This window comes from Musa acuminata, chromosome BXJ3-6 (assembly GCF_036884655.1).
Source record: "Musa acuminata AAA Group cultivar baxijiao chromosome BXJ3-6, Cavendish_Baxijiao_AAA, whole genome shotgun sequence".
Classification (NCBI taxonomy): domain Eukaryota; kingdom Viridiplantae; phylum Streptophyta; class Magnoliopsida; order Zingiberales; family Musaceae; genus Musa; species Musa acuminata.
Genome location: NC_088354.1, coordinates 30,604,602 through 30,628,368, shown reverse-complemented (window position 1 = coordinate 30,628,368; position 23,767 = coordinate 30,604,602). Strand labels below are relative to the sequence as shown.

The following is a 23,767-nucleotide window of genomic DNA, read 5'->3' as shown; positions in this document are numbered from 1 at the left end:
TTATATGCTCATGACATATACTTTAGATAATTTTGATGAACAATCAATTCTTAGCAATCATAACACCATATTATACTTCTCTAGAACTTTTAAAGCATCAAAATTTAAGTAAGTATATCTAAGATACCATAATATAGAATTATCCTTAATATCAATTTTAAAATAATCTGATTGATAAAAAAATACATAAATATAGAGGAAACATTCTGTTCTTCTATCATTTTCACATATAAGATTAATGTTTTATTCTTGTCATGCATAGAGAAAGTCATATCTTTCATCTCAATATCATAATCTTTTTTAAATAATTAACCTAACCTCAAAATATTATTTTTCATATAAGAACATAATAAATATCTTAAATATATAATTCTTTGCTATTGTTAAGTCCAAGAAATTTTTTACCTTTGCCTCTTATTGATCTTTGAGATAGATCATCAAATGTACTATTGCTAAAATAACTTGTATCTATTTTGAAAAATAAAGTCTTTGATACCACACATGTTATTTGAAGCTCCTAGATACCATATCATAGTCTTCTTTCATATTCTTATAAGTTATTAGAAAAATATGATTTTTATTCTTTTAGTTTTTTTAACAAAATTTGTTTTATCACTTGATTGTCAGGGTTATCACAAGTCACCTCCATCCATGTCCTTCTCTCATGAGTTGTTAGCCTTCCCTCACCCTCACCCTCCTCTCTTAGTTTGATTGTTTCGGGATCGATGGCTACTGAAGTCAAAGACTAGTTACGATTATCAAACTCCTCCAACTAAGCACGGGGTCGATGGTTTTACGAATTCTATAAGTTTTACTTGACTCGATTTCTATTATATTTCTTGAAACGTTTGCTCTGATGAGAAGTTGAAGAGAATCTAATATTTAGTTATTACCTATAAAAACCGAGAGATCAATAGTGATGAAGCCATTGGCGGTGCAATTGCAATAAGAATAACATGCATACAATTTATTCTCTTTTGCACTGCACTTGCTTTTCTTGGACTTGGCTGATCGAGCATAACGATGGACTGTTGACTGGAAGCGACAATTTGAAGTGCCATGTAATGGAGGAAACTATTAATTAAAGCCTGAGACTCAAGTCAAGGTTTTGTTGTTCTGATGGTTGGTCTGTCGGGCGAGAGACATCTTGAAAGCTTCCAGGCCACTTCCAACCTCTGGCTTCGTCAAGTGCAAAGGGAATCCTCGTCACCTCGATGTCAGGGTTGATCTGATAACATCTCGCCACCATAGACATGCCTTTCTCCGAATGCTGCTTGGGAACCATGGAATGAGAATGAACTGTCAGATGGTGGTGAGGCCTTCTCGTGGCGCCCCTCTCTCTCTTGTGTGCGTTCTGATGGCCCCCCAAAGCCTGTGAGCTGAAGAATTTTCTCATGCAGAAGTTACACGAGAACATCTTTCGGTTTGGAGGTTGGGGTCGTGGAGAAGAAGAGCTTCCATCAGTTGGAGCGGTTCTCCTACCGAGTGTCAGATCCAACCATGGCTGATGATCTCCGCGAAAGCTCTCACCGCCAATAGAACCAGTTGTTTGCTGTCCTGGCTTCTGATCCCTTGCTTCTTTTTCTACCACATCTCCATTTTCCATCTGCAAATAAACAAAGGATGGGAAGTTTTATAGCCTTTGTTAGAACCGTGTTGATTCCCTATAAGAAGAAGAAGAAGGTAAGTAAGAATAGAAGTGGGAACAACTGTAAGAGGGAATGGAAAACTTATCAGTAGGAACAGAAGTGGCAATTGTAGCTGCACATGATCTATTTCTCCTACTGATGACCCACATGTTGGTGGTGCTTGTCAAAGCAGAAACCACTGTTTCATGTTGAACTGTTGCCAAAGTCAAACTTCAAGATTCCCTTGCATCTTTTTCCCTTATCAGTTCATCTCCACTTTATGTGGTTCTCTTCGACTCCCTCAAGAAACATGTCCACTACAACAAAAAATGATTTTATGCGGATAAGGGCCTGCAGTTATAAATATATAATAACAACGGTTCTTGTAATTTTCGTTTTGACTTATGTTTTTAACTATAGTAAAAATTAGATGAATCAAAAACTACAGTTCTTGAAGAATCGCAATTTTAAATATCTAATAGCAACGATTCTTGTAACTATCATTTTAACTTATACTTTTAACTTCAGTTATTTAAAACTACAGTAATTAATGAATCAAAGACTACAGTTCTTGAAGAAGGAAAAATTATGTGGAAAGCAACATTTATCTTTTATTTTCTCTATATATTTTCATATCTTACTATCGACATAACAACAAGGTGAGGATTTTTTTCATTCACTATCATCAATATTATAGTTTCATTATTCATTATTCCCTGTCAGTAATATTATATTATGAATGTTTCATCATCTGTCGATGGTAGTTGCAAGGAAAACACTTCAACTTAATACCACTAATAAATATTTAAAAAAATTATTAACCATAAAATTTTTACAGCATATATTTATATTTACTATTAAAGATTATTATTGATTAAATTATTAAAAGATGATTAGTGCTTAGTATCGATGAAGGCAACAAAGCGGGGGACATGGTACGGCTCTCGCGCCCCACCTTCCTAACGATAGGGTTGTGTCTGAGACGTGTAGAGGCAAAGTTAATCGAGTTAGTGGAGGCGACGATGACCCTTGCACGAGGGCTATAGGAAATGACTAGTTCAATGGAGACAGAGGCAAAATAATCTTTTCACGCAATTGTTGAATCTCGTATTTTGATGATGAAACCACTTGATATGTGTTTATGATTTAATCTGCTTTTTGAGTGATGCGGGATACTTCGATCAAGATGAGACAATTAAAGCAGGAAAAATCATGTTGGGCTGGAGGAACATGTCAGAAGATTAGACGTCGGGCCGGTGGATCGGTCGACATATTGACAGAAGGCTTCGAGCCGTGGATTCGGGCATCGGGCCAAGAAGAGCGGACATTGCACCAAGGATATCGGAGTTGCAGAGTCAACTGACCGATTGGGCAATAGGCCGCAAGAGAGGACGATGCGCCGAAGAATCGGACGAAGCGTCGAGGGACCAATGACATGCCGGACAATTTGATTAATGCTTAGAATTAATTGTCTAGATCGAAGTTTTGTTTTAAGTATGCAGGATTAACTACGATAGCTTGAAGACATAAAGCAAGTCTACCGGAGTCAAGTTCGATGGGTGTTTGAGAGTCCGCCGAGAGTCCGAAGATTCGTCGGAAGTGCTGCCGGAACCAACCGAGAAGAAATCGGGGACTTATCGAAGTTTTCGAAAGTTCGCCGAAGAAATCGTCGGAGGTTCGCGGAGATCATCGAGAAGGCTCGGCTACTTGCCAAAGACTCGCTGAACTTGCCACAAGATCGGGAGCCTATTGGGAGTCCGCCGGAAGAAATCCGAGGGTGTATCGGAAGTTCGTCGAAAAGCTCACCGGAAGGAAACTCGACGTTGCTGGTTAAAAACTTGCCTAGGACTATATCTTAATTTCGTAGTTTACATATAATTAGGGTTAGGATTAAGGGTTAATCCTATAATCTAGTTAGGGGCCAATTGGGCCCGAGTTTGGATTGGTTTGGGCCAAGTTTGGAGCCTAACCAGTAAGCTGAAATATTCTAGGCGGTGGCACTGCCCAGAACCCGAAGGATCAGGCGGTGGCACTGCCCAGCACCCGAAAGATCAAGCGGTGGCACCGCCAGTAAACGGTCAATATGACATTGATAGGCGGTGGCACCGCTAGCTCCGAGAATCTAAGAGGAATTCAAAATTTAGAGCCCAAATTTGAATCCTCTTGGGGTTTATAAATACCCCTCAATTCTCAGCAGAGAATACAACCTTTAAGAAGTTAGAGATTGAGAAAAAGCCTTAGCAAAGTCTTTAGCAAGTCTTGTTTTCAATAGCTTAAGCGTTCACCTCCCTCTTTCTCTTTGAAAATCTATAAGAGTATGAACCACTTGTAAAAAATTGTAAGAGGGGTATTTGTCCTTCCCCTTCAAAGTGATTTGCTAGTGGAAGCTGGGAGCCTCATCGAAGAAGGTTTTACAAGTGGATATAGGTCATTTGACCGAACCACTTTAAATTGGTGTGTTCCTTGAATGTGTGAGTGTTTACCTTTCTGAAACCGTTATTTACATAGCAGCAAGCTTTTGGTTTTCATCTCCTTACTTTACTCGAGCTACTTTTACCGAGTCATTATTTGTCGAATCGAAATCTCTACGTATTTACAAAATCATTTTCAAACTTACAAGTTTTAATCCGCTGCACTAATTCACCCCTCCCCTCTTAGTGCTGCTCCGATTCTAACAGCAGTCAAGGGTGCTATGCAAAACAATTTCTAAGTATTAGAGGCTTTTTCGAGAATTCACACAAGAAAATAATTTATCTAAAAGATCATCACTAATAATAATTTTAAATGTATAAATTAATCATGAAAATATCATAAATCTTTATTTAATTTTTTATAAGAATCTTATCATTGTGATAATTTATATTTTAGTTGGTAATATCATTATCGTTATCACTAATTTTATTATTATTAGGATCAAAACATAACACCATTTTTTATTATGTAGTTTTTAAATTTGAGGTATTATATATTAAATTAATAGTTTTGTCAAAATTATAAATAAATAAATTATAAATTATAAATTATTACTTCATAAATAAATTGATAGTATATTAGTTGCATCATTTTTAATCGCAGCTAAAAATATACTAGTGCTGTAGTTTAGATCTATCATATTAATTTTATTTGCTTTTTAAAAACTAGATGATTAATAGGAAACATAATAAAGAAATCTAAAATAAAAGGAAAGAGATTTTTTTCCAACTCACCCCTCTTTTTTTTTGTTTTAAAGCTAAACTTTGCAGATTAAGCATTGCGGCAAAAAGACAATAAGACACTAAGCATCCTTATGAAAGTACTTTGATCCATCTTGTAAGATAGGGCTAATTACATATAATTAGTTACTTTCAATCCCTCTATTTTCAAAAATTATATTAAGATTATATATATATATATATATATATATATATATATATATATATATATATATATATATATATATATATATATATATATATATATATATATGAAAATAAAATATTTATCCCTATTTCATCTCACATCGTCGACTCTACTGATGGAAATACTGCATGTGCTCAATGGTAAACTGAAGTGAGGTAGAGTCAACACATACTCAATGATAAACCTCATGGTATTTTCATCAACAAAGTCGACAACGCGAAGAGAAACGAGGTTAAATATTTTATTTTCATAAGTATAGAGATCCTAATGTAACTTTTGAAAGTATAGAAAATGAGATACTAATAGTAGTTAATTATCACGGTAATATATAATTAGCCCCTAAGGTATGATTTTTCTTTTTTAATTATAATTTTTTTTTTTTAGGGTTTTTAGGTTTTTTTTTGTTAAGATCTATTTTAGCCCCTGTGGTTTTGATTATGGACCACTTAAGCCCTTATGATTTGCTCATGTCTAAAATAATCTTATATTTTAAAAAACATAGCATATATACCCCTCTCGTCAAGTCTGAGTTAACAGACATTAGAGTCACAATAAATTATTAAGTTTAATGACACATATAATTTAAGTATAAAAAAAGATTACGGTTCATTTTAGCCCATGTGGTTTTGGTCATGGATCACTTAAGTCCTTATGATTCACTCGTATTTAAAATAACTCATATATTTTCAAAAATATAGAATATAAGCCTCTCCCGTTAAATTTGAGTTAATAGATGTTAAAGTCTGCTTACGTGGGATGCTGACTCATAATAAACTATTAATATAATGATACGTGTAATTTAAGTTTTAAAAAATAAACTGAGAGCACCATCAATGGCGAGAGGAGTCATGGAAGTGACTACCAACAACAATACCAAGCCATTGCTACATAGCAAGGTATCGTACATACGTAGCCTCTCTCGTGCTAACAATAAGCTTAGAAGCTTCTGGTCCTGCCTCAAGTGAATATGCGTTAACCAGTTCGACACTAAACATGTAGTGATCTCATAATTCCTCTTCCTCTTCTTGGACGTCTTTATCCTCATCGCCTCTCACTTCATCCTCTCCTGTGCCCCCACCTACCACGCCTATGACGTGGTGGTCCAACTCCACCTCGACTCCGCCTCCGGCCTCTCCTACCATTGCCTCTCTGTCTTTGTACGCCACTATGGCCTCCGCCACTTCTGTTTCCTTGTCAAGATGAACTTTAACCCTTTTTTAAATTTAAATTATATGTATCATTATATTAATAGTTTATTATGAGTTAGCATGCTATGTAAGCAAACTCTAACGTCTGTTTACTCAGACTTGACGAGAGGAGCCTCTATACTACGTTTTTGAAAGTGTATGTGTTATTTTATACACAAGTAAACCATAAAAGTTTAAGTGATCCGTGATCAAAATCATATGGGCTAAAATGGACTTTAACCTTTTTTTTAAACTTAAATTATATGTGCCATTAAACTTAATGGTTTATCATGAGTCAATATGTCATGTAAGTAAATTCTAACATCTATTAACTCAGACTTGACGGGAATGACTTATGTTATATTTTTAAAAATATATGAATTATTTTAGGTACGAGAAAATCATAAGGACTTAAGTGATTCATAGCCAAAATTGTAAGGGTTAAAATGGATAATTTTTTTTAACCCTTTTCGTTAAAATTATATCGATGAAATGCTATCTATAACCCTTTTTTTTTCATTAAAATCATATCCCGTCGACGATCATCCGCCCCCTTCCGTCGCCCGTGAAGAATCTACTGCCACCCCTCGGTACTTGAGATCCGTGGCTCTTCATCCTCGATTGTGATCAAAACCAAGGAATTCTATCAGTCACTTGAAACATAAAAAAAAACAAAGGAACCTGATGACCGGTTGACTAAAGTCCAGTACAAGCAATTCTACCAGAACTGTGCAGAGAAACTGTTTTGTAACATGTGTGGCTGATGAGTATAAATGTTAGGGGCCAGCTGATTTGCAATGCATAGAATATCACTATGCATAGTATATTGCTAGTCTAATCATTGATTTTTTCATGGATCTAATGGTACTTTGTGTTAGTGAGTTGCATAAAGGTGTTGGCATCAGTACCTCCTAAGCTAACTCTTCATTTCAACTCATTATTACTTCAGCCTTTTCTTTAATGGTGGTGACTCATTGCTCTGGCTTAGACAGTTCAAAACCTTATGCTATTATGTTCTTATAATTGAAATTATTATATTATATTTTTTGCTTAACAACTCTCACTGTTTTTTAATAATATTATTATTTTACTTTAGACTCATAATATGATTTATTTTAGTTGATCAAATTATGGATAAAAGTTGGATTCATAATGATAATAGTGTTAGTAACAAGTACTTACAAGGTGTTGCAAACTTCATTAAGTTTACATTTCAAGGAGTTGCTCGGGATGAAAATATTTTATATCCATGCTTGAAATGTTATAATTCTTATCGTGAAACTATAAAAAATACGTAATATGTCATGAATTTTTAAAAGGATACACTAACTGGATTTGTTATGAAGAAACAACAAGAATAATCTTCAATAGGAGCTGAAGCACAACGACATGGTAAGATCTTTATACGAGATGCAAGTAAAGAATTGTACCTAAGCTGCTCATATTTTAATAAACTTTCTTTTATTATACATCTTTTTCATATGAAGTGCTTTCGTAACAAATCATTTAATGCATTACTTGAAATATTGAATCGTGTATTATCATCTAGAGTTGGATCGCCAAAGTCATCTTATGAAACAAAAAGACTAATTGTAAAATCAGGTCTTGGGTATAGAAAATTCATGCATGCCCTATTGATTGTATATTGTATTAGAAAAACAAAATCAATGATGAAGTATGCTACAAATGTGGTATATTTAAACGAAAATTTAATGATAGACAAATAAGTAACAATTCAATCAAGGGTTAAGGTTTATTTTAGTCCGTATGATTTTAGTTATAGATCACTCAAGCCTTACGGTTTACTTGCGTCTAAAATAATCTCTATATTTTTAAAAATATAATATATAGGTCTTTCTCGTCAAGTTTAAATTAATGGACATTAGAGTCTACTTACGTGGTATGCTGACTCATAATAAACTATTAATATAATAACATATATAATTTAAGTTTAAAAAAAATCTATTTTAGCTCTTATGCTTTTGGTCATGGAGCACTTAAGTCTTTATGATCTTGTTTGTATCTAAAATAACCCATACATTTTTTAAAACGTAGGATATAAGTCCCTCCAATCAAGTTTGAGTTGATAGATATTATAATATACTTACGTAACATGTTGATTCACAATAAATCATTAATATAATAACATGTATAATTTAAGTTTAAAAAAAAAGTCTATCTTGTCAAGAAAGAGGAAGTGACGGATGAAGGTGGAGAGGTAGAGGTAGGAGAGGTCAGAGGCATAGGTGAGGGAGAGCTGGACCACCACGTCATAGAAGCGATGGGTGGAAGCACAAGAGAGGACAACGTGGGAGGTGGTGAGGATGAAGATGCCCAAGAGAAGGAAGAAGGACCAGGAGACCATTGCATGTCTAGTGTTGGACTAGTCAATGCACATCCATCTAAGGTAAGACCAGAAGCTCCTGAGCTTATCATCAGCATGGAAAAGGTTGTATGCGTATGATGCCTTGCTAGGCCATAACAGCTCGGTACTATTGTTGGTGGTCGCTTTCACGATGATGCATCCTCCCACCATTAATGGTGATCTCAATATTTTAAATTAAATTATATATATTATTATATTAATAATTTATTATGAGTCAGCATAGTAGATTCTAATGCCTATTAACTTAGACTTGATAAGAGGGGCTTATATGTTTTGTTTTTAAAAATGTAGGGATTATTTTAGATACGAGCAAAACCATAAGGGTTTAAATGGTCCATAATCAAAATCACAAGGGCTAAAATAGATTTTTTTAGCTTAAATTATACGTATCATTATATTAATAGTTTATTATGAGTTAGCATGTCATATAAGCAGATTCAAATGTTTGTTAATCTAGACTTGATAGGAGGGGCTTATATACTATATTTTTTTAAAATGTATAGGTTATTTTAGATATGAGTAAACCATAAAAACTTAAGTGGTCCATGGTCAGTTCTCTATACTGGTGAGACTAAAAAGAAAAAGATAAAAAAGTCTCATAAGAAGGGCAAAGGCAAGGGTAGATTAGGTAAAGCAAAGGTTGCTAAGAAGGACCCGACGAAGGACAAAGGTCTGATAACTCATAGAAGCGATGTTTGTTAATTTATTGGAGAAGCTTCATGTACATTCATGATCAGTCTCCATTTGTCATATTATTATGATAACACATGGGTATTGGATATCAGTAATGCTTATCACATCTACAATTCATTGCAGGTTCTGACAAGACTTAGGAGATTGGCGAAATGTGAGATAGACCTCAAGATGGGCAATGGAGCAAAAGTTGTTACAGTGGCTGTTGGTGAGGTCACCCTACATTTGCTTGGTGGAGCTATTATTGCATTAGATACATACTATTTTATTCCTTCTATTATCAAAAATATTATTTTTATTTCATGTTTGACAATTAGTAGATATAAATTAGTTTTTAAAAATAATGATTGTTTAATATTAATAGATGATAAGATTATCATAAGAGGAACATTGCATAATTATTAGTTTATGTTAGACACAGCTCCACATATCATGAATGTAAGTGTGTCTAAGAGGAAATGAAATGAGATGAATAGTGTATACATGTGGCATTATACGCTAGGTCATATCTATGAGAGAAGAATTCAAAAGTTGCTAAAAGATGAATGCCTAGATCCATTTGACTATGAGTCATATGCAATTTACGAGCTTTGCCTTCGTGGAAAACTGAACAACTCTTCATTTAGTGAAATTGGATAAAGAGTCATTAAGTTACTGGAACTCATATATATTGATATATGTGGTCCCATATCAACTAAGACCATATGTGGTTACTCCTACTTTAATTACTTTTATTAACGATTTCTCTAGATATGGACACGTGTACTTGAGGAAGTACAAGTCCGAAGCCTTTGAGAAATTCAGGGAGTATAAAAATGAAATGGAGAACCAGAATGGAAAGAGTATCAAGACTCTTCTATCATATCGAGGAGGTGAGTACTTGAGTACAGAGTTTACCTAGTTCCTCAAGAACTATAGGATTATATCCCAATAGAAACCTCCTTATACATCTCGGCTCGGCTCAATGGTGTATCTGAAAGGATGAATCACACACTGTTAGACATAATACAGTCCATGATGAGTTTCGCTGACCTACCCATCTCATTCTAGGGATGCGCCATAGAGACCGTAGCTTACATTTTGAGCAGAGTTCCAAGTCAGTAGTGTCCACACCATATGAGATATGAAAAGGAAATAAGCTTGATCTTATGGTTGTTAAGATTTGGGGCTGCCCTGCCCATGTTAAAAGACACAACCTCGATAAGTTGGAATCCAGCGATGCAAGTTCGTGGGATACCCCATTGAAACTTGTGGGTACTATTTCTATTATCCCGATGACTAAAAGATCTTTGTAGTCAAGAGAGTAATGTTCCTTAAGAAGGAACACATTCTTAGTGGAGATAGTGGGAGTGTGATAGAGTTGAACAAGGTTGGAGAACCTAGCTCAAGCACCATTCCATAGCTAGAGTCTATTCAGTTACCTAGCATACAAGTTCATATTTTTTGTAGGTCCGGTAGAGTACCCCATCCTCTTGAGAGATATATGAGGACTATTATGAGTATAGACTCCGGGATGTGACAAGATGCCATGAATTCTGAAATAGATTTCATATACTTTAATAAAGTTTAGAACATAGTTGATGCATTCGAGAGTATTGTACCCATTGGTTGCAAGTGGATCTTCAAGAAGAAGATCAAAGTAGATAAAAAGATAGAGACCTATAAAATAAGGCTAGTGGCTAAGGGGTATCGTCAATGTCAAGGTATTGACTATAATGAAATCTTCTCACCCATAGCCATGCTAAAATCTATCTGAATTTTGTTGGCTATTACAATACACTATGATTATGAGATTTGACAAATGGATATAAAAATCACGTTCTGCAACAACAATCTTGATGAGGTGTATATGATATAGCCTAAGTGATTCGTATCCAAAGAAAGTCCAAATAAGGTGTGCATATTGCTTAGGTCTATATATTAACTAAAGTAAGTTTTCCAAAGTTGAAACATAATATTTGATGAAGTAATCAGATCTTATAACTTCGTTAAGAACGAATATGAGCTTTGTGTGTACAGAAAGGTAAGTGGGTGCGCTATCACCTTCTTGGTGCTATATGTGGATGACATCTTGATCATTAGGAATGATGTAGGAATGCACTCTACATTAAAAGCTTGGTTATCTAGATATTTCTCCATAAAAAACTTAGGGGAAGTATCCTATATCTTAGGGATTCAGATCTATAGAGAAATCCAAGAGGATGCTTGTTTGTCTCAATTCAGGTACATAGACAATATTATCAAAAGGTTTAACATGAAAAATTTCAAGAGATATCTCATAACGATAAGACATGGGATATCACTTTCTAGGAATATATTCTAGAAGACTCCTAAAGAAAGGACAGACATGGATAGAATACCCTATGCCTTAGCAATAGGGTTTATCATGTATGTCATGCTATATACCTGATATAGCGTATGCTCTGAGTGTCACGAGCAAGTATCAAGTGGATCCAGGCTTGGAGCGCTGGAAAGTAGGAAAGTATATCCTTAAGTACTTGAGAATGATTAAGGATCTGTTACTAGTATATGACGGTAGTAACCTTAAGGTTGAGGGCTATACAAACTCAAGTTTCTAGTCCGACATCGATGACAGAAAGTCTAATTCGGGATATGTGTTCACTTTGAATGGAGGAGTGGCATGCTGGAAGAGTTCCAAGCAAACCATAGAGGCAGAGTACATTGCTGCAAAAGCGGCAGTAAAGGAGGGAGTTTGGATGAAGAAGTTTATCGTAAATCTAGGAGTTGTGTCAGGCAGCGAGGAGTCGATTTCCTTATATTACGACAACAATAAGGCGATTGCTCAAGCGAAAGAACCCAAGTCTCATCAAAAGTCTAAGCATATTCTGAGGATGTTCTACCTAATCAAAGATATCATTGCCCAAGGAGATATAGCAATAGAAAGAGTTTTGTCCAAAGATAACACCATAGATCCACTAACAAAGTCGTTGCCTCAAATTGTCTTTGAGCGTTATAGGAGTTTGATAGGGATTAGAGACATAGATGATTGGCTTTAGGTCAAGTAGGAGATTGCTAGTCATAGGTGCCCTTCAAGTCAATCATATAAGTGATGACACGTGTGACATGACACACACTCTTTTTGCTTATTATATATTATTTAATATTTTGTTACTTTATATTGCTTGTTGCATGAATATATTTTGATATCCATGAATTTGTACAATGGGAATCAGATCGTGATGAGATAATAATAATGAGATTAATTCGTCTTTAAACATAGACCTTAAATAATCTCAATTATAGGTTACTCGAGAGGGATATCGAGATAACCAGACAGATTGGTATACTGTATACCCATCCATATGATGGAGGTGGCTGATCTCATAGCTGCTTGTGTGGGGACACTATGGATATAGTGCAGGTGCTTATTGAAGAATGGGTTCACTGATTGATCTGCTCACGGAATGCTGGATGGTTGATGATGCCTTATTTTTAGACAACAATTTCATTGTCTCAGTAGTGTATCTGGTCTTTAGACATGAGACACCAAGGATATCCTATATAAGTACTCTACTCTTTAATACCAGACTTATAGGCTTGGAAGTTCTAGATCAAGTATAGTTGATTATCGGGAGTGGTAGCCAACCTTACGAGAGTTATTGAGTGTCGATAGAGAATCATCCACTCTTAGTGTTATAAGAGGAATATCTCATGTGTTCTTGCTCAAACAAATCTCTGACCAGAGTCATTCGGATTAAGAAAAAAAAAGTTCTCTAGGAGAATCCGATTAGAGAGTGACTCGAATAGAAACCGTATAGGCCTGACAGCATCATGCCCAGTATACGATCTCTTGGGTATTAGATAGATGAGGGTCTATAGATGGTAACTAAGGACAGACAGGTTCAAATGATTGAATTCTCCTATATCATTTGGGGACTGGGGTATAGTGGCCTAGTACATCCGTAATCGATGAGTCGAATGAATTATTATACAGATAATAATTCACTAAGCCAGAATGAGTTCTAATAAGTATGACTCATAACTAGCTCGATATTGGGCCTAGAGGGTCACACACATATGGTAGGTGGTCCGACGAGAAGAGGTTCATATATGATATATCCGTTGGAGCTCCTATCTTATTGGATATTCAATAAGCCCATGAATTATTGGATCCTATAAAGGAGATCCAATAAGAGCTAATGAGAGATTATTAGATAGAGACCCACTAATCTAAGAGGCTTTGGTAGTTGGATGGAGACCTAATATAGTAAGATCCATTAGAGCTAAGTGCACAAGGGATCTATATAAATAGGAGAAAATCAGAAAGCCATGATGAGCTAGGTTCTTTTTGGCTACCACATCCTATTCTCCTCTCTTCCTCTCCTCCTCAACCTGCAGCCCCTATTTGGGGTATGCTGATGGCAAGAAGGGGCAGCCCCTTTTTTATTGTGTGGTGCACGCAACGAGGAGAATTGTGCAATTATTTGAGGAGCATCTTTGCAGCCCTTGTCATGTGGATCACTGCTAGAGAGGAGGACAGCTGACCTCATTCATTCTCTCCTACAGATATGTAGGTCTTCAGGGATATACAATCTCCCTATGTAACATATCTTTCTTATATACGCAGTTTTTAATTTCGTAGGTTTTTGTGTATCAATTTTTGTAAGACAATAAAACCTTATTTTATGTAGGAAATTATAAGATTTTTATTTTTTTCCATATGTAATGTCACTCCAAATTTTCTAACACAAAATGATAAGGGCTTAAGTGGTCCATGACTAAAACCATAAAGGCTAAAATAGATTTTATTTTAAATTTAAATTAAATGTATCATTATATTAATAATTTATTACAAATAAACATGTCAGCATTAAAAAAAATTTATATGCTAACTAAAATGGACGTTAATCCAATAGGCAGAAGGGGAAATCTACAAAATTATCATGTTTTTAACTTCAAAGGTTGTTCACATCTTCCAAGACAACTTCTGATATGAGATGGCATAATGAAGGTAATAATAAAGTTGGTCTTCTAAGACACCTTGTAGATTCCATGGCTTGGAGAAATTTTAAATCTCAATACCCACAATTTGCTTCTGATTCACGTAATGTATGGCTTGGATTAGCATCTAATGGATTCAATTCATTTAGAACAATGAGAACAACATAGATTGAAGAATAATGCATAATATTTTGTTGTAGATACTTTAAAAACGTTGAGACACAATTCAACCGCGAAGATAGAAATATTAATGATACTATTACCATAGCCCTCTCATCTACTTCTTTTCTATACTTAGATCGACCACCTGGGAGTATATCAAACGTGATTTCTTATGATAAAATATTAATACAAGCACATAAATATATTTTATTTAATCATGAACTAATTACTCTTTATGGAAGGTATGTACTCACATATTTTTCTATCAAGTTTAAATCTACTAATATATTTCATTGTTTTGAATATTGATCATTCACTATATATTTGAATCTGAAATCAAAAGAAAAAAATCGGCACCCTCCATTATCGAGGAAGCAGCTAGATAAAATGATCAATAAAGGATTTTATTCTTGGTTTAAGTCTCATGTAAGAATTTTTATCCAATAGATAAATAAAAATTTTACTTGTTTGCACCTTTTAATTAATTATTTTTATCTTATTAGGTTGCCAACTATACAAACAATGAACAAATGACCAATGAAATAAGATGCCATGCTCAAGGCCTTAATAATGTGGGATAAATTAAAGTCTTCATTATCAATGGTATTCGGTTCTATACAAAAGATCATAAAAGAAAAAAAAGATTAACTCAGAATAGTGGGATTATTAATATTGCAAAGATTTCAAGCCATGTAAGCGCAAGAGATGAAAATCCTACATTAAGAGATCTCACATATTATGGTATTTTGACAAATATAACAGAGTTGAACTATTATAACAAATTCAAAGTGGTGCTCTTCAAGTGTGATTGGATTAATGTTGAACATCGAGAAGGATTACGTCTAAATGAATTTGGCTTCCCATTAGTAAATGTTAACAAATTATGCTATTTTAACTAATATAATAGAGTTGCAATATTATGGTATGTTGAGTTGAACATGGAATAGGATTACATATAAATCAAAATCATATATATATATATATATATATATATATATATATATATATATATATATATATATATATATATATATATATATATATATTATGGTATTTGGTTAAAGATTCTGTGCTGAACAAGTTTTTTTAGTGGACTGGTAATCTATTTTCTTCATGAGAAGTTGCCTGGATATTGAGTTGAGAAAATAACCCACAACAGTAAGTATATCATGAAACAGTTTGACACTAACTTTTCTTTGTCAGAATCTTGATGCTCCAACATGTTTCTGGTGTCCTCACTCGCCATGCACAATATCAATCCACTTCTCGGGTGATCCATAGCCATAAAATGCGCTCTTGAAGAGCATTTCTCATCCAATTTCTCTTTGAAGGAACAGTCTGTATTCTGAGGTAAAATTTGCAGTGAGCAAACTTCGTTTCTTTTCCGTGACTTCTCTAGTAGTTGGGAAACATCAAGACAAGTTCTTATGTTAATGTTTGTAATTGGATGTGTGCCTAACAAAAGGTCTATCTCATTCTATGACGTCATAACAGGCTTTCATGAAAGCATTTAGCGGAGTGGAGATGCCATTACATTGCTGTCCTTGTCCATTTTGCATCTTAAGGTCCCGAAAGAGGTACCAACAATGGCAGCAAAGCTGGTTGAGAGGTGGGTGCTGCATTAATCCTGATCCACCATGACTTACCAATGTCGAAGGAGAAGTGCTATTGGAACCACTTTGCAAGTAAGAAATTGTTTGGAAGAACAATGGGGAACTCAGTTCCTTTAAAAAGTCAAGCATTTCTCTGTTGCTTTCTAGTATCCGGTGATGGAGCAGATTTGTGCTATTGGATTGATGAGTCAGACATCATGATCTATAGTGGTGAGACAGAGCCTCTTCCCCACAAAACTATTTTCCCACATGCATGCATGCAGGAGATATGAACATGGTCATGTTATGCTACTGATTTTGGATGTTGTCAAAGTTGCAAAGACGATCACAGAAGTCCTGTTGGTGTCCCACCAGGTGATAGTCTGTAAATGATAATGGGAGGTCAACCTCAGCTACAGGATTTTCTCTGGGTGATAGCAGTTGCAAGCAATTCTTTTGAGTTATCAGACTGGTGATTTGTTGATGTAAGTTGCAAGCAATGTAGTGATGAGTGTATCACAATCACTGGTCTGATGAAGGATGAGGGACAGAAACCACATTGTGATCTCAATGCCTAAAGGGTTGAAACAGCATAACAAGGAGCTCTTTCATCTGGCACAGGTCAGTGCTTCTGATATGGTGTTAATAGGAGCCTTTGAGATTGACAAGTCTTGGCAAAGATCATGGCCATTGCTTGATGTTGCTGGTGGTGGCTTGGAAGCAAATCCACACCCGTTTTTGTGTGCAGAGTTGCAGTACATATGGATTGACACTTTGCCATGATATGGAGTCTCGGAACCTGGTTTTCCTCTTGGATAAACCTTTGCATTTTCCCCATAGTTGCAAGTTTATATAATCATCATCTCAAAGATTACATTGCGAGAGATCAATCTCCATCGGAGTATCATTCTCTCCTATGAGGGGAGTCAAAAGGGTTAGGAAACATAGCTATGAGAAATAGCTTTCAGGATAATGTTGTAGTCTCTGTCTGGTATTTGGGCACCATTTGCCTTTCCCATGCACCATTCGACATCACTCAATTGAATGAGTTCTGTTTGTGTCGAGGTAAGATGAGCAATGGATTTCTTTCCAGAATTAGGCTGCTCATAGTTTTATGCACCAGCTTTTGAACAAGATTCTTCTTAATATCTTGTAAGGCATCTGAAAACAATTAACAGTTTGTTTGAATAAAATCATATTTAGTTTAATATCGATTTAAGAGTTGAAGAGACAACACATCAAAAAGATTCATTGATGATTTTTTTAAAGATGTGTTTCTTAGACAAAAACATATAGGGCCTATCTTAGAGTGAACAATTAATTCCTCGTGGATCAACCAACTTGGAAGCCTAAAACAAATTGTGACTCTACAACTAAGGGTTTTGGTGAGTAAAAGGTGTGTTAAATGGTCAAAAGTGACTCTCTCATGGGTGCCTTTTAAATCCATCCTAAAAAAGTTAATAATTCCTTACAACTCATAAGAATTTGTACTGACAGTAATCAGTATGGACCTTATCAAATGACATCCATCATGACCTCGACCCCCTAAACTAGAGGAGGGTTTAGAGAGCCAAAGCCTAACAAAGAGGCAAAGATAGACTTCTCTCTTAAAAGATCCTTCTGCCATCTATGATAGTAATAAACCATACGGGAGCCATCTGAAACAGGCAATTCCTTAATAATTGAGAATTGAGAGGGCTCATACTTATCAGGATGGATTTTAGCAAACCTTTATTAAGTCTCATGAAAAGAGCTGGACCACATCCTACCTTTGCTTGCTTCATAATTCTGAAATCAGTAGATTCAAGGTGGTTGTGGCTTTTGAGAAACCTTGATAAAAGAACACATCAACTTGGATCCTTAATGTGTCATCCACGGATCCTATCTCATTTACTAAAGTAGCGTGGTGTCAGGAGCCATTCGTACCCCACGCTTGATGGAATTGGGCACCAACCTCATCAACTTCACTACTCTCTCTCTCTCTCTCTCTCGCTGACTTCTTCCATAATATTTTTCTCCCCTACTGTACTGAAGAACAGCATTGAATCAAACCTTAGAATCAACGAAATGTCAATCCCATGTTTGCAGCAATCAAGTTAATGCAACACCACCAACTAGATGGGCTGATGGACTAAACAGTGATATCATTACATGTTTGCTCCTAATTTCCACTGTGACTGTCAAGCTTTTGCCACCAAACCATGAAAACAACTCTAACTTAGTCAAAAAGTTTCAACAAGTGTCAATCCAGTGCAAGATCTCTCAGTGGATATTGTCGTCTGTTAGCATAATCATCTTCTTTATGGTGGATTAACACCCACCATTTCCATTTGATCAAGGTTAACCAGCGACCAAAACTGCTCAATTAAAAGCTTGGAAACAAAGCAAGGATCACTTTAAGGATAAGCCAAACAGCAGAAGCCACACATGGATTGCTTCAGCTTTAGACTTGTTGTTAATTCAGTAGCTGGCATGTTCCACATCACAACCAATCTGTGCCAAGAAGGAAGAAGACTGAGTGTAGCTGGAAGAAGGAGCAGCTTAAACTCCATGCTGTGGTGTCCTCCATGTGCAAGAAGTAGACTCATCCCTGTACCGAATTCGCCATGGCCAAGGCCATGAAGATTGTAAGGAGATCCCTCCATGCCTTCTCCAGAAGCTACCAGGCCTTTGCTGCGGTGGCCGCGCTCCTTGTCTTCCCTGCCAGCGCCGCCACCCTCCTCGCGCAGTCGCTGCCCAGCCTCTCTTCCCCCATCCTCCGATCCATCTCTTCCCGCCTCGCCTTCCTTTTCGAAGCTGCAGGCTTCCCTCCATCCCAGTTCTTCTCCCTCCTCAACTCCAAGCTCTCGCAGTCCATCTTCACCTTCGTCTCCACCCTCCCCTTCGCCCTCACGTTCTCGCTTCTGGCCAAAGCATCCGTTCTCCGGACCACCTACGGCATTCGTCGTCGCGGTGCAGCTTCCCTTCTCCGTCTCTACCCGTCCCTCGCGCTGACTCACCTCTTCAACTCCTTGCTCGTTCTCTCTGCCAACGCTGCTGTGTTGTCCATCCTCTTCCTCGCCTTCAACGTGTTGGACGCCCTTCACCTGTCGTCGAGCGGCTCCGTCCTCGTCCTCTCCGCCTCCGGCGTCATCCTCTACTCCTTCGTCCTCGCTAATGCCGTGGCCACATGCAACCTGTCGGTCGTCATCTCTGCCGTCGACGGCCGTGGTGGGTATCACTCGATCCTCAAAACCCTTGTGCTTCTCAGAGGCAGAACGGCCACAGCCATAAGCCTGACATTGCCTGCAAGTCTGGGAATGGCAGCCATTGAAGCACTGTTTCAGTACAGGGTGGTGAGGCCATATCGTCTCACTGCCAGATTCCATCCTTCAGCCATATGGGAGGCTTTCTCTATTGGTTACGTGCACTCCCTCCTCGTCGTCCTCGATACAATCATGGCCTGCGTCTTCCTCAGAAGCTGCAGGTCTACTGTTTGGTCACGTTGGAGCAATTATGACCATGATGTAGATGTGGCGTCAGAGGAAAAGATTGCTTTGCGAGTTTGAGTTTGTGCAGATCATCATGTCATTTGTAAGACTTGCATCAAATGAGTACCACATAATATAAATGTAGATACACATGCGCAGTAAAACCACGCAAGGCATAGTATGTATTATAATTAACTACTATTACTCCAACTTTATACTTTCAAAACTTAAAAATGGCTATACTTATAAAAATAAAATATTTAATCTTATTGCTTCAACAAAAAATATTTTTTAAATTTTTAATCCTATATAAAAAATCTCAATGTTTCATTTACATAAGTATAAAGATGTCAATATAATTTTTAAAAATATAAAAACTAAAATACTAAAGATAACTAATTAATGCATAATATAATAGTGCACCAAGAAACCACTTCACTAGTTAGAATATAATATATCCTGCATGTTATGTACAAGAGTCATTGAAGACACAATTTCTCCCAATTCAAGGATGTGAAAATTATACGTTTAGAAAGGAACATATAATACTTATACTTTGTAACCTGATTTGCTAAACCAATAGAATTAAAAGAAGAAAAAGACATGTAATGACACCATAAACATGGGTGTACAGATCGAAATTATAACAGAGAGATTTCCTCGACTGTATGAAGCAATCTCTATGCTCAGTTAAAGAAATCTTCTCTTTCACAATGTATAAATAGACTTCACATGTGATACTAATTAAAATATATTTTTCTTCATTTTTTCAATTCTTCATGGTATCAGAGCAGAAATTGTGAGGAGTCATCGTTGCTATTGCAGCACCCCTATCGAGTTGACGCCGAGAAAAATTCTTGCTGACATCACACCACTGCCAAATTTCTCCTCGTATGCGACAATCCCCCCTTTCCAGATCCTAGGCGGATCTGCCCCCCCACTGGTCGCCCACAATCGGTCGTTCGACGACAACTTCCCTACTTCCAGTCTTGACCACGGCTACCGCACAAGTTCCAAGCCTACGGTGCAGCGCCAAGCATTTGTTAGGCCCAATCAACGTATTTGGTGACTTTGCATCGCAGGGAGCATGCACTCTTGGTTCCTCCTTACTGCATAATTTTTTGATTCTTCCTCCCTCCTTAACGCAGAAAAGTATCAACACTTCTTCCTTTTTAATTTTCTTTTGATCCTTGTCATTGCTACATACTTCTACTTGCTCTCACATAGTAGTCCATATCTTCCATATGTCTTCATCATCTACCTCTGTTGCTCCATTTACTATTCCAACAGGGAATCATAGTACTTTCCCACACAAATCTTATCTCTATAAATGCAGCAACCCTCATCCCCTTTAAATTATCCAAAGGTAGCAACTACGCATCCTGGTGTGCTCAATTTTCTAATCTTCTATTTGGCTATGACCTTCTAGGCTATGTCGATGGCTCTCTTCCTTGTCCACCAGCGATGATTAACATCCCAGGAGTATCTAGTCCACTATCAAATCCAGACCACAAACTATGATTATGTTAGGATTATCTCATTCTTCAAGCAATTCAAGCTTTAGTCGTTGGATCCCTCGCCCCACTCATTTATTCGTGTGACATCGAAGTCTGGTGCAAGTTGCAAACCACCTTGGCAAATCGTTCACAAACTCGCATGCTTAGTCTCATATCCGGACTTATGAAAACAAAATAAGAGGGAAGTACTATTACTGATTATCTGCACAGCATAAAGATTATTATCGATAACTTGGCCTTGATAGGTCATTCGCTCAGTGATGAAGAAGTTACTGTCCATATCCTCAACGGCCTAAGAGATGAGTACAAAGAACTAGCAGCAGTAATACGGGCACGTGATTCACCAGTGTCATTCGAAGAACTCTACGACAAGCTAACTGATTTTGAGATATATCTCAAGCATGAGAACAAATTGTTAGGACGATCCATCACGGCTCAAGTCAATCAAAAATCCACGAGGAGAGGCTATCAGTATAATAAGACTATCAACAAAAGTTCGACCAAGATGCCTTCTGAACCTTTGAGCTCTAACTAAACCCCTCCTCCACATCATCAACATTTCAATCACGACAACCAAGGTGGCTACTTCAATCATCAGCAGTCCTGGCACCCTCAACACACAAATCAACGAAGAGTTATCTGTCAATTATATGATAAAGTCAGTCACTCTACAAAGGTCGGTCGATCTCGACCCTGACTTCCTGCACAATTACATTGGCCTCAAGCAAATCTCGCAACTACTCCAAACACTATTGATCATAATTGGATCGTGGACTCTGGCGCATCCCACCATATTACCTCTGATCTACAGAACTTATCGATCCACAACAACTATAGTGGACATGATGACATCATCATCGGTGATGGTAAAGGACTTCTTATTACTCATACTGGTTCCACAATGCTTAATTCACCTACCACAACTTTTACACTCGATAATGTTTTGTGTGCACCTCACATTAAACGCAATCTTATTTATGTTTCTTAATTTTGCAAACAAAATAATACCTCTATTGAATTCTTTCCTAACTCTTTTGTTGTCAAGGATTTGAACACAGGAGTATCCTTGGTCCAAGGTCAGAGTAAGGACAATGTTCATGAATGGTCATCCGTTTCATAACTTAAACGGCCCATTGTTTACTCCTCCGTCGCAGCTCCAATCGATGTGTGGCATCGTCGTCTCGGTCATCCCTCCCTCTCTATCCAAAATAAATTACTTTCTCGTTGTTCTCTTTTACTCCTACAAATAATAGCTTTTATTGTGATAAAAGTCATAGACTCCCTTTTGGTTCTTCTTCCATATCATGTTCTACACTATTTGAAATTATTTATACTGATGTTTGGGGTCTTGCTCCCGTCACTTCCTTTGACAAGTTTAGATTTTATTTCGTTTTTGTAGACTATTTTACTAAGTACACATGGATTTATCCTCTCCGTCATAAGTCAGAAGTTTCAACAATTTTTACAAACTTTAAAAAGTTGGTCGAAAACTTCTTTCAGTCTACAATTAAAACAATCTACTCTGATGGTGGGGGTGAATATCAAGCTCTCACATCTTACCTCTCAACCTATGGTATCCAACACCTTAAGTCACCCCCACACACTCCTCAACTAGTTGGTTCCGCTGAACATAAACATCGACATATTGTAGAAACTGGTCTCACGCTTCTACATCAAGCCTCCATGCCAGCAACCTTTTGGTCTGTAGCCTTTCAAACTATCGTCTACCTTATTAATCGTCTGCCCACTCCAGTTATCCAATACCAGTCTCCATTTGAAAAACTATTTTTTAAATCCCCAAACCTTCAAAAACTCAGAATATTTGGTTGTTTATGTCATCCGTGGCTACGTCCCTATGCCCCATATAAGATAGCGCCAAGATTTAAACCTTACATCTTCATAGGATATTCTCTTGAACATAATGCCTTTCGATGCTACGAACCAAAAACTCAAAAAGTCTTTATTTCACGTCATGTTGTTTTTGTGGAGTTTGTCTTTCCATTTCAAAACCACGAGTATCCTACCATGCCAGCCATTCCAACAAATATACATCACTGGAGTATACCATCGATCCCCTCAAACGAAACTCTTCCCACACCATCCAGTCTCCCGGTTCAATAGCTTCCCACTCTCTCTATTCCTTCTTATCTTCCTTCTTCACAAGCCTCCCCTACTACTGACATAATATCCTCAGAATCACAACAACCTTTTTTACCTAGTACCACTGATGTATCTCAGCCTATCCCGACCCCTGTCGATGCCTCTCCACCACCCATACCAATAACACAACTTCCAGTTCCTAGACATCCAATGACAACACACTCAAAAAGTGGTATCTTTAAACCACGTCAGGTTCTCGACCTGCATGCTATCACCAAATCCTCTTCCGAGACCAGTGAATCCACCATAATTACTCAAGCCCAAAAATCTCTTCACTAGCGTAAAGCCATATGTGAAGAATATGATGCTCTTCTCCATAACTCCACATGGACTCTTGTACCTTTTCATCCTACACAAAACATCATCAGGTGTAAATGGGTCTTCCGAATTAAGCGAAACCCCGACGGATCCGTTGCTCGATATAAAGCACGATTAGTAGCCAAAGGGTTTCATCAACGACCTGGAGTTGACTTCACAAAGACTTTTAGTCCTGTAGTTAAACCCACAAAAATTCGGCTTATTCTAAGTTTGGCCATCTCTAGAGGCTGGCACTTATGACAACTAGACGTTAACAATGCCTTTTTACAGGGGACTTTAATTGAAGATGTTTT

At 36.9% G+C, this 23,767-nt stretch overlaps 2 protein-coding genes across 2 annotated transcripts; one reads left to right on the top strand and one right to left on the bottom strand.

Annotated features, from left to right (window-relative positions):
- Window positions 1-1,081: 1,081 nt before the first annotated feature.
- On the bottom strand, window positions 1,082-6,169 carry LOC103988925 (zinc finger protein 2-like). The gene is made up of 2 exons (XM_009407614.3): window positions 6,083-6,169; window positions 1,082-1,606 (listed from the first exon to the last, which is right to left on the bottom strand). The coding sequence occupies exons 1-2, from the start codon at window positions 6,167-6,169 to the stop codon at window positions 1,082-1,084; spliced, it is 612 nt and encodes a 203-aa protein (XP_009405889.2).
- Window positions 6,170-18,450: 12,281 nt separating this feature from the next.
- On the top strand, window positions 18,451-19,623 carry LOC103988924 (uncharacterized). Its single transcript, XM_009407613.3, has one exon. The coding sequence runs from the start codon at window positions 18,616-18,618 to the stop codon at window positions 19,555-19,557; it is 942 nt and encodes a 313-aa protein (XP_009405888.2). The 5' UTR covers window positions 18,451-18,615; the 3' UTR covers window positions 19,558-19,623.
- The last annotated feature ends 4,144 nt before the right edge of the window (window positions 19,624-23,767 follow it).

Bases quoted from the DNA above. Each gene is read 5' to 3' on its own strand.
- LOC103988924 (XM_009407613.3), top strand. From the start codon at position 18,616: ATGGCCAAGGCCATGAAGATTGTAAGGAGATCCCTCCATGCCTTCTCC.
- LOC103988925 (XM_009407614.3), bottom strand. From the start codon at position 6,169: ATGGTAGGAGAGGCCGGAGGCGGAGTCGAGGTGGAGTTGGACCACCAC. The intron at 1,607-6,082 runs GTGAGAGGCGAT...GTTTATTTGCAG, and splicing joins GGGGCACAGGAGAGGATGAA to ATGGAAAATGGAGATGTGGT.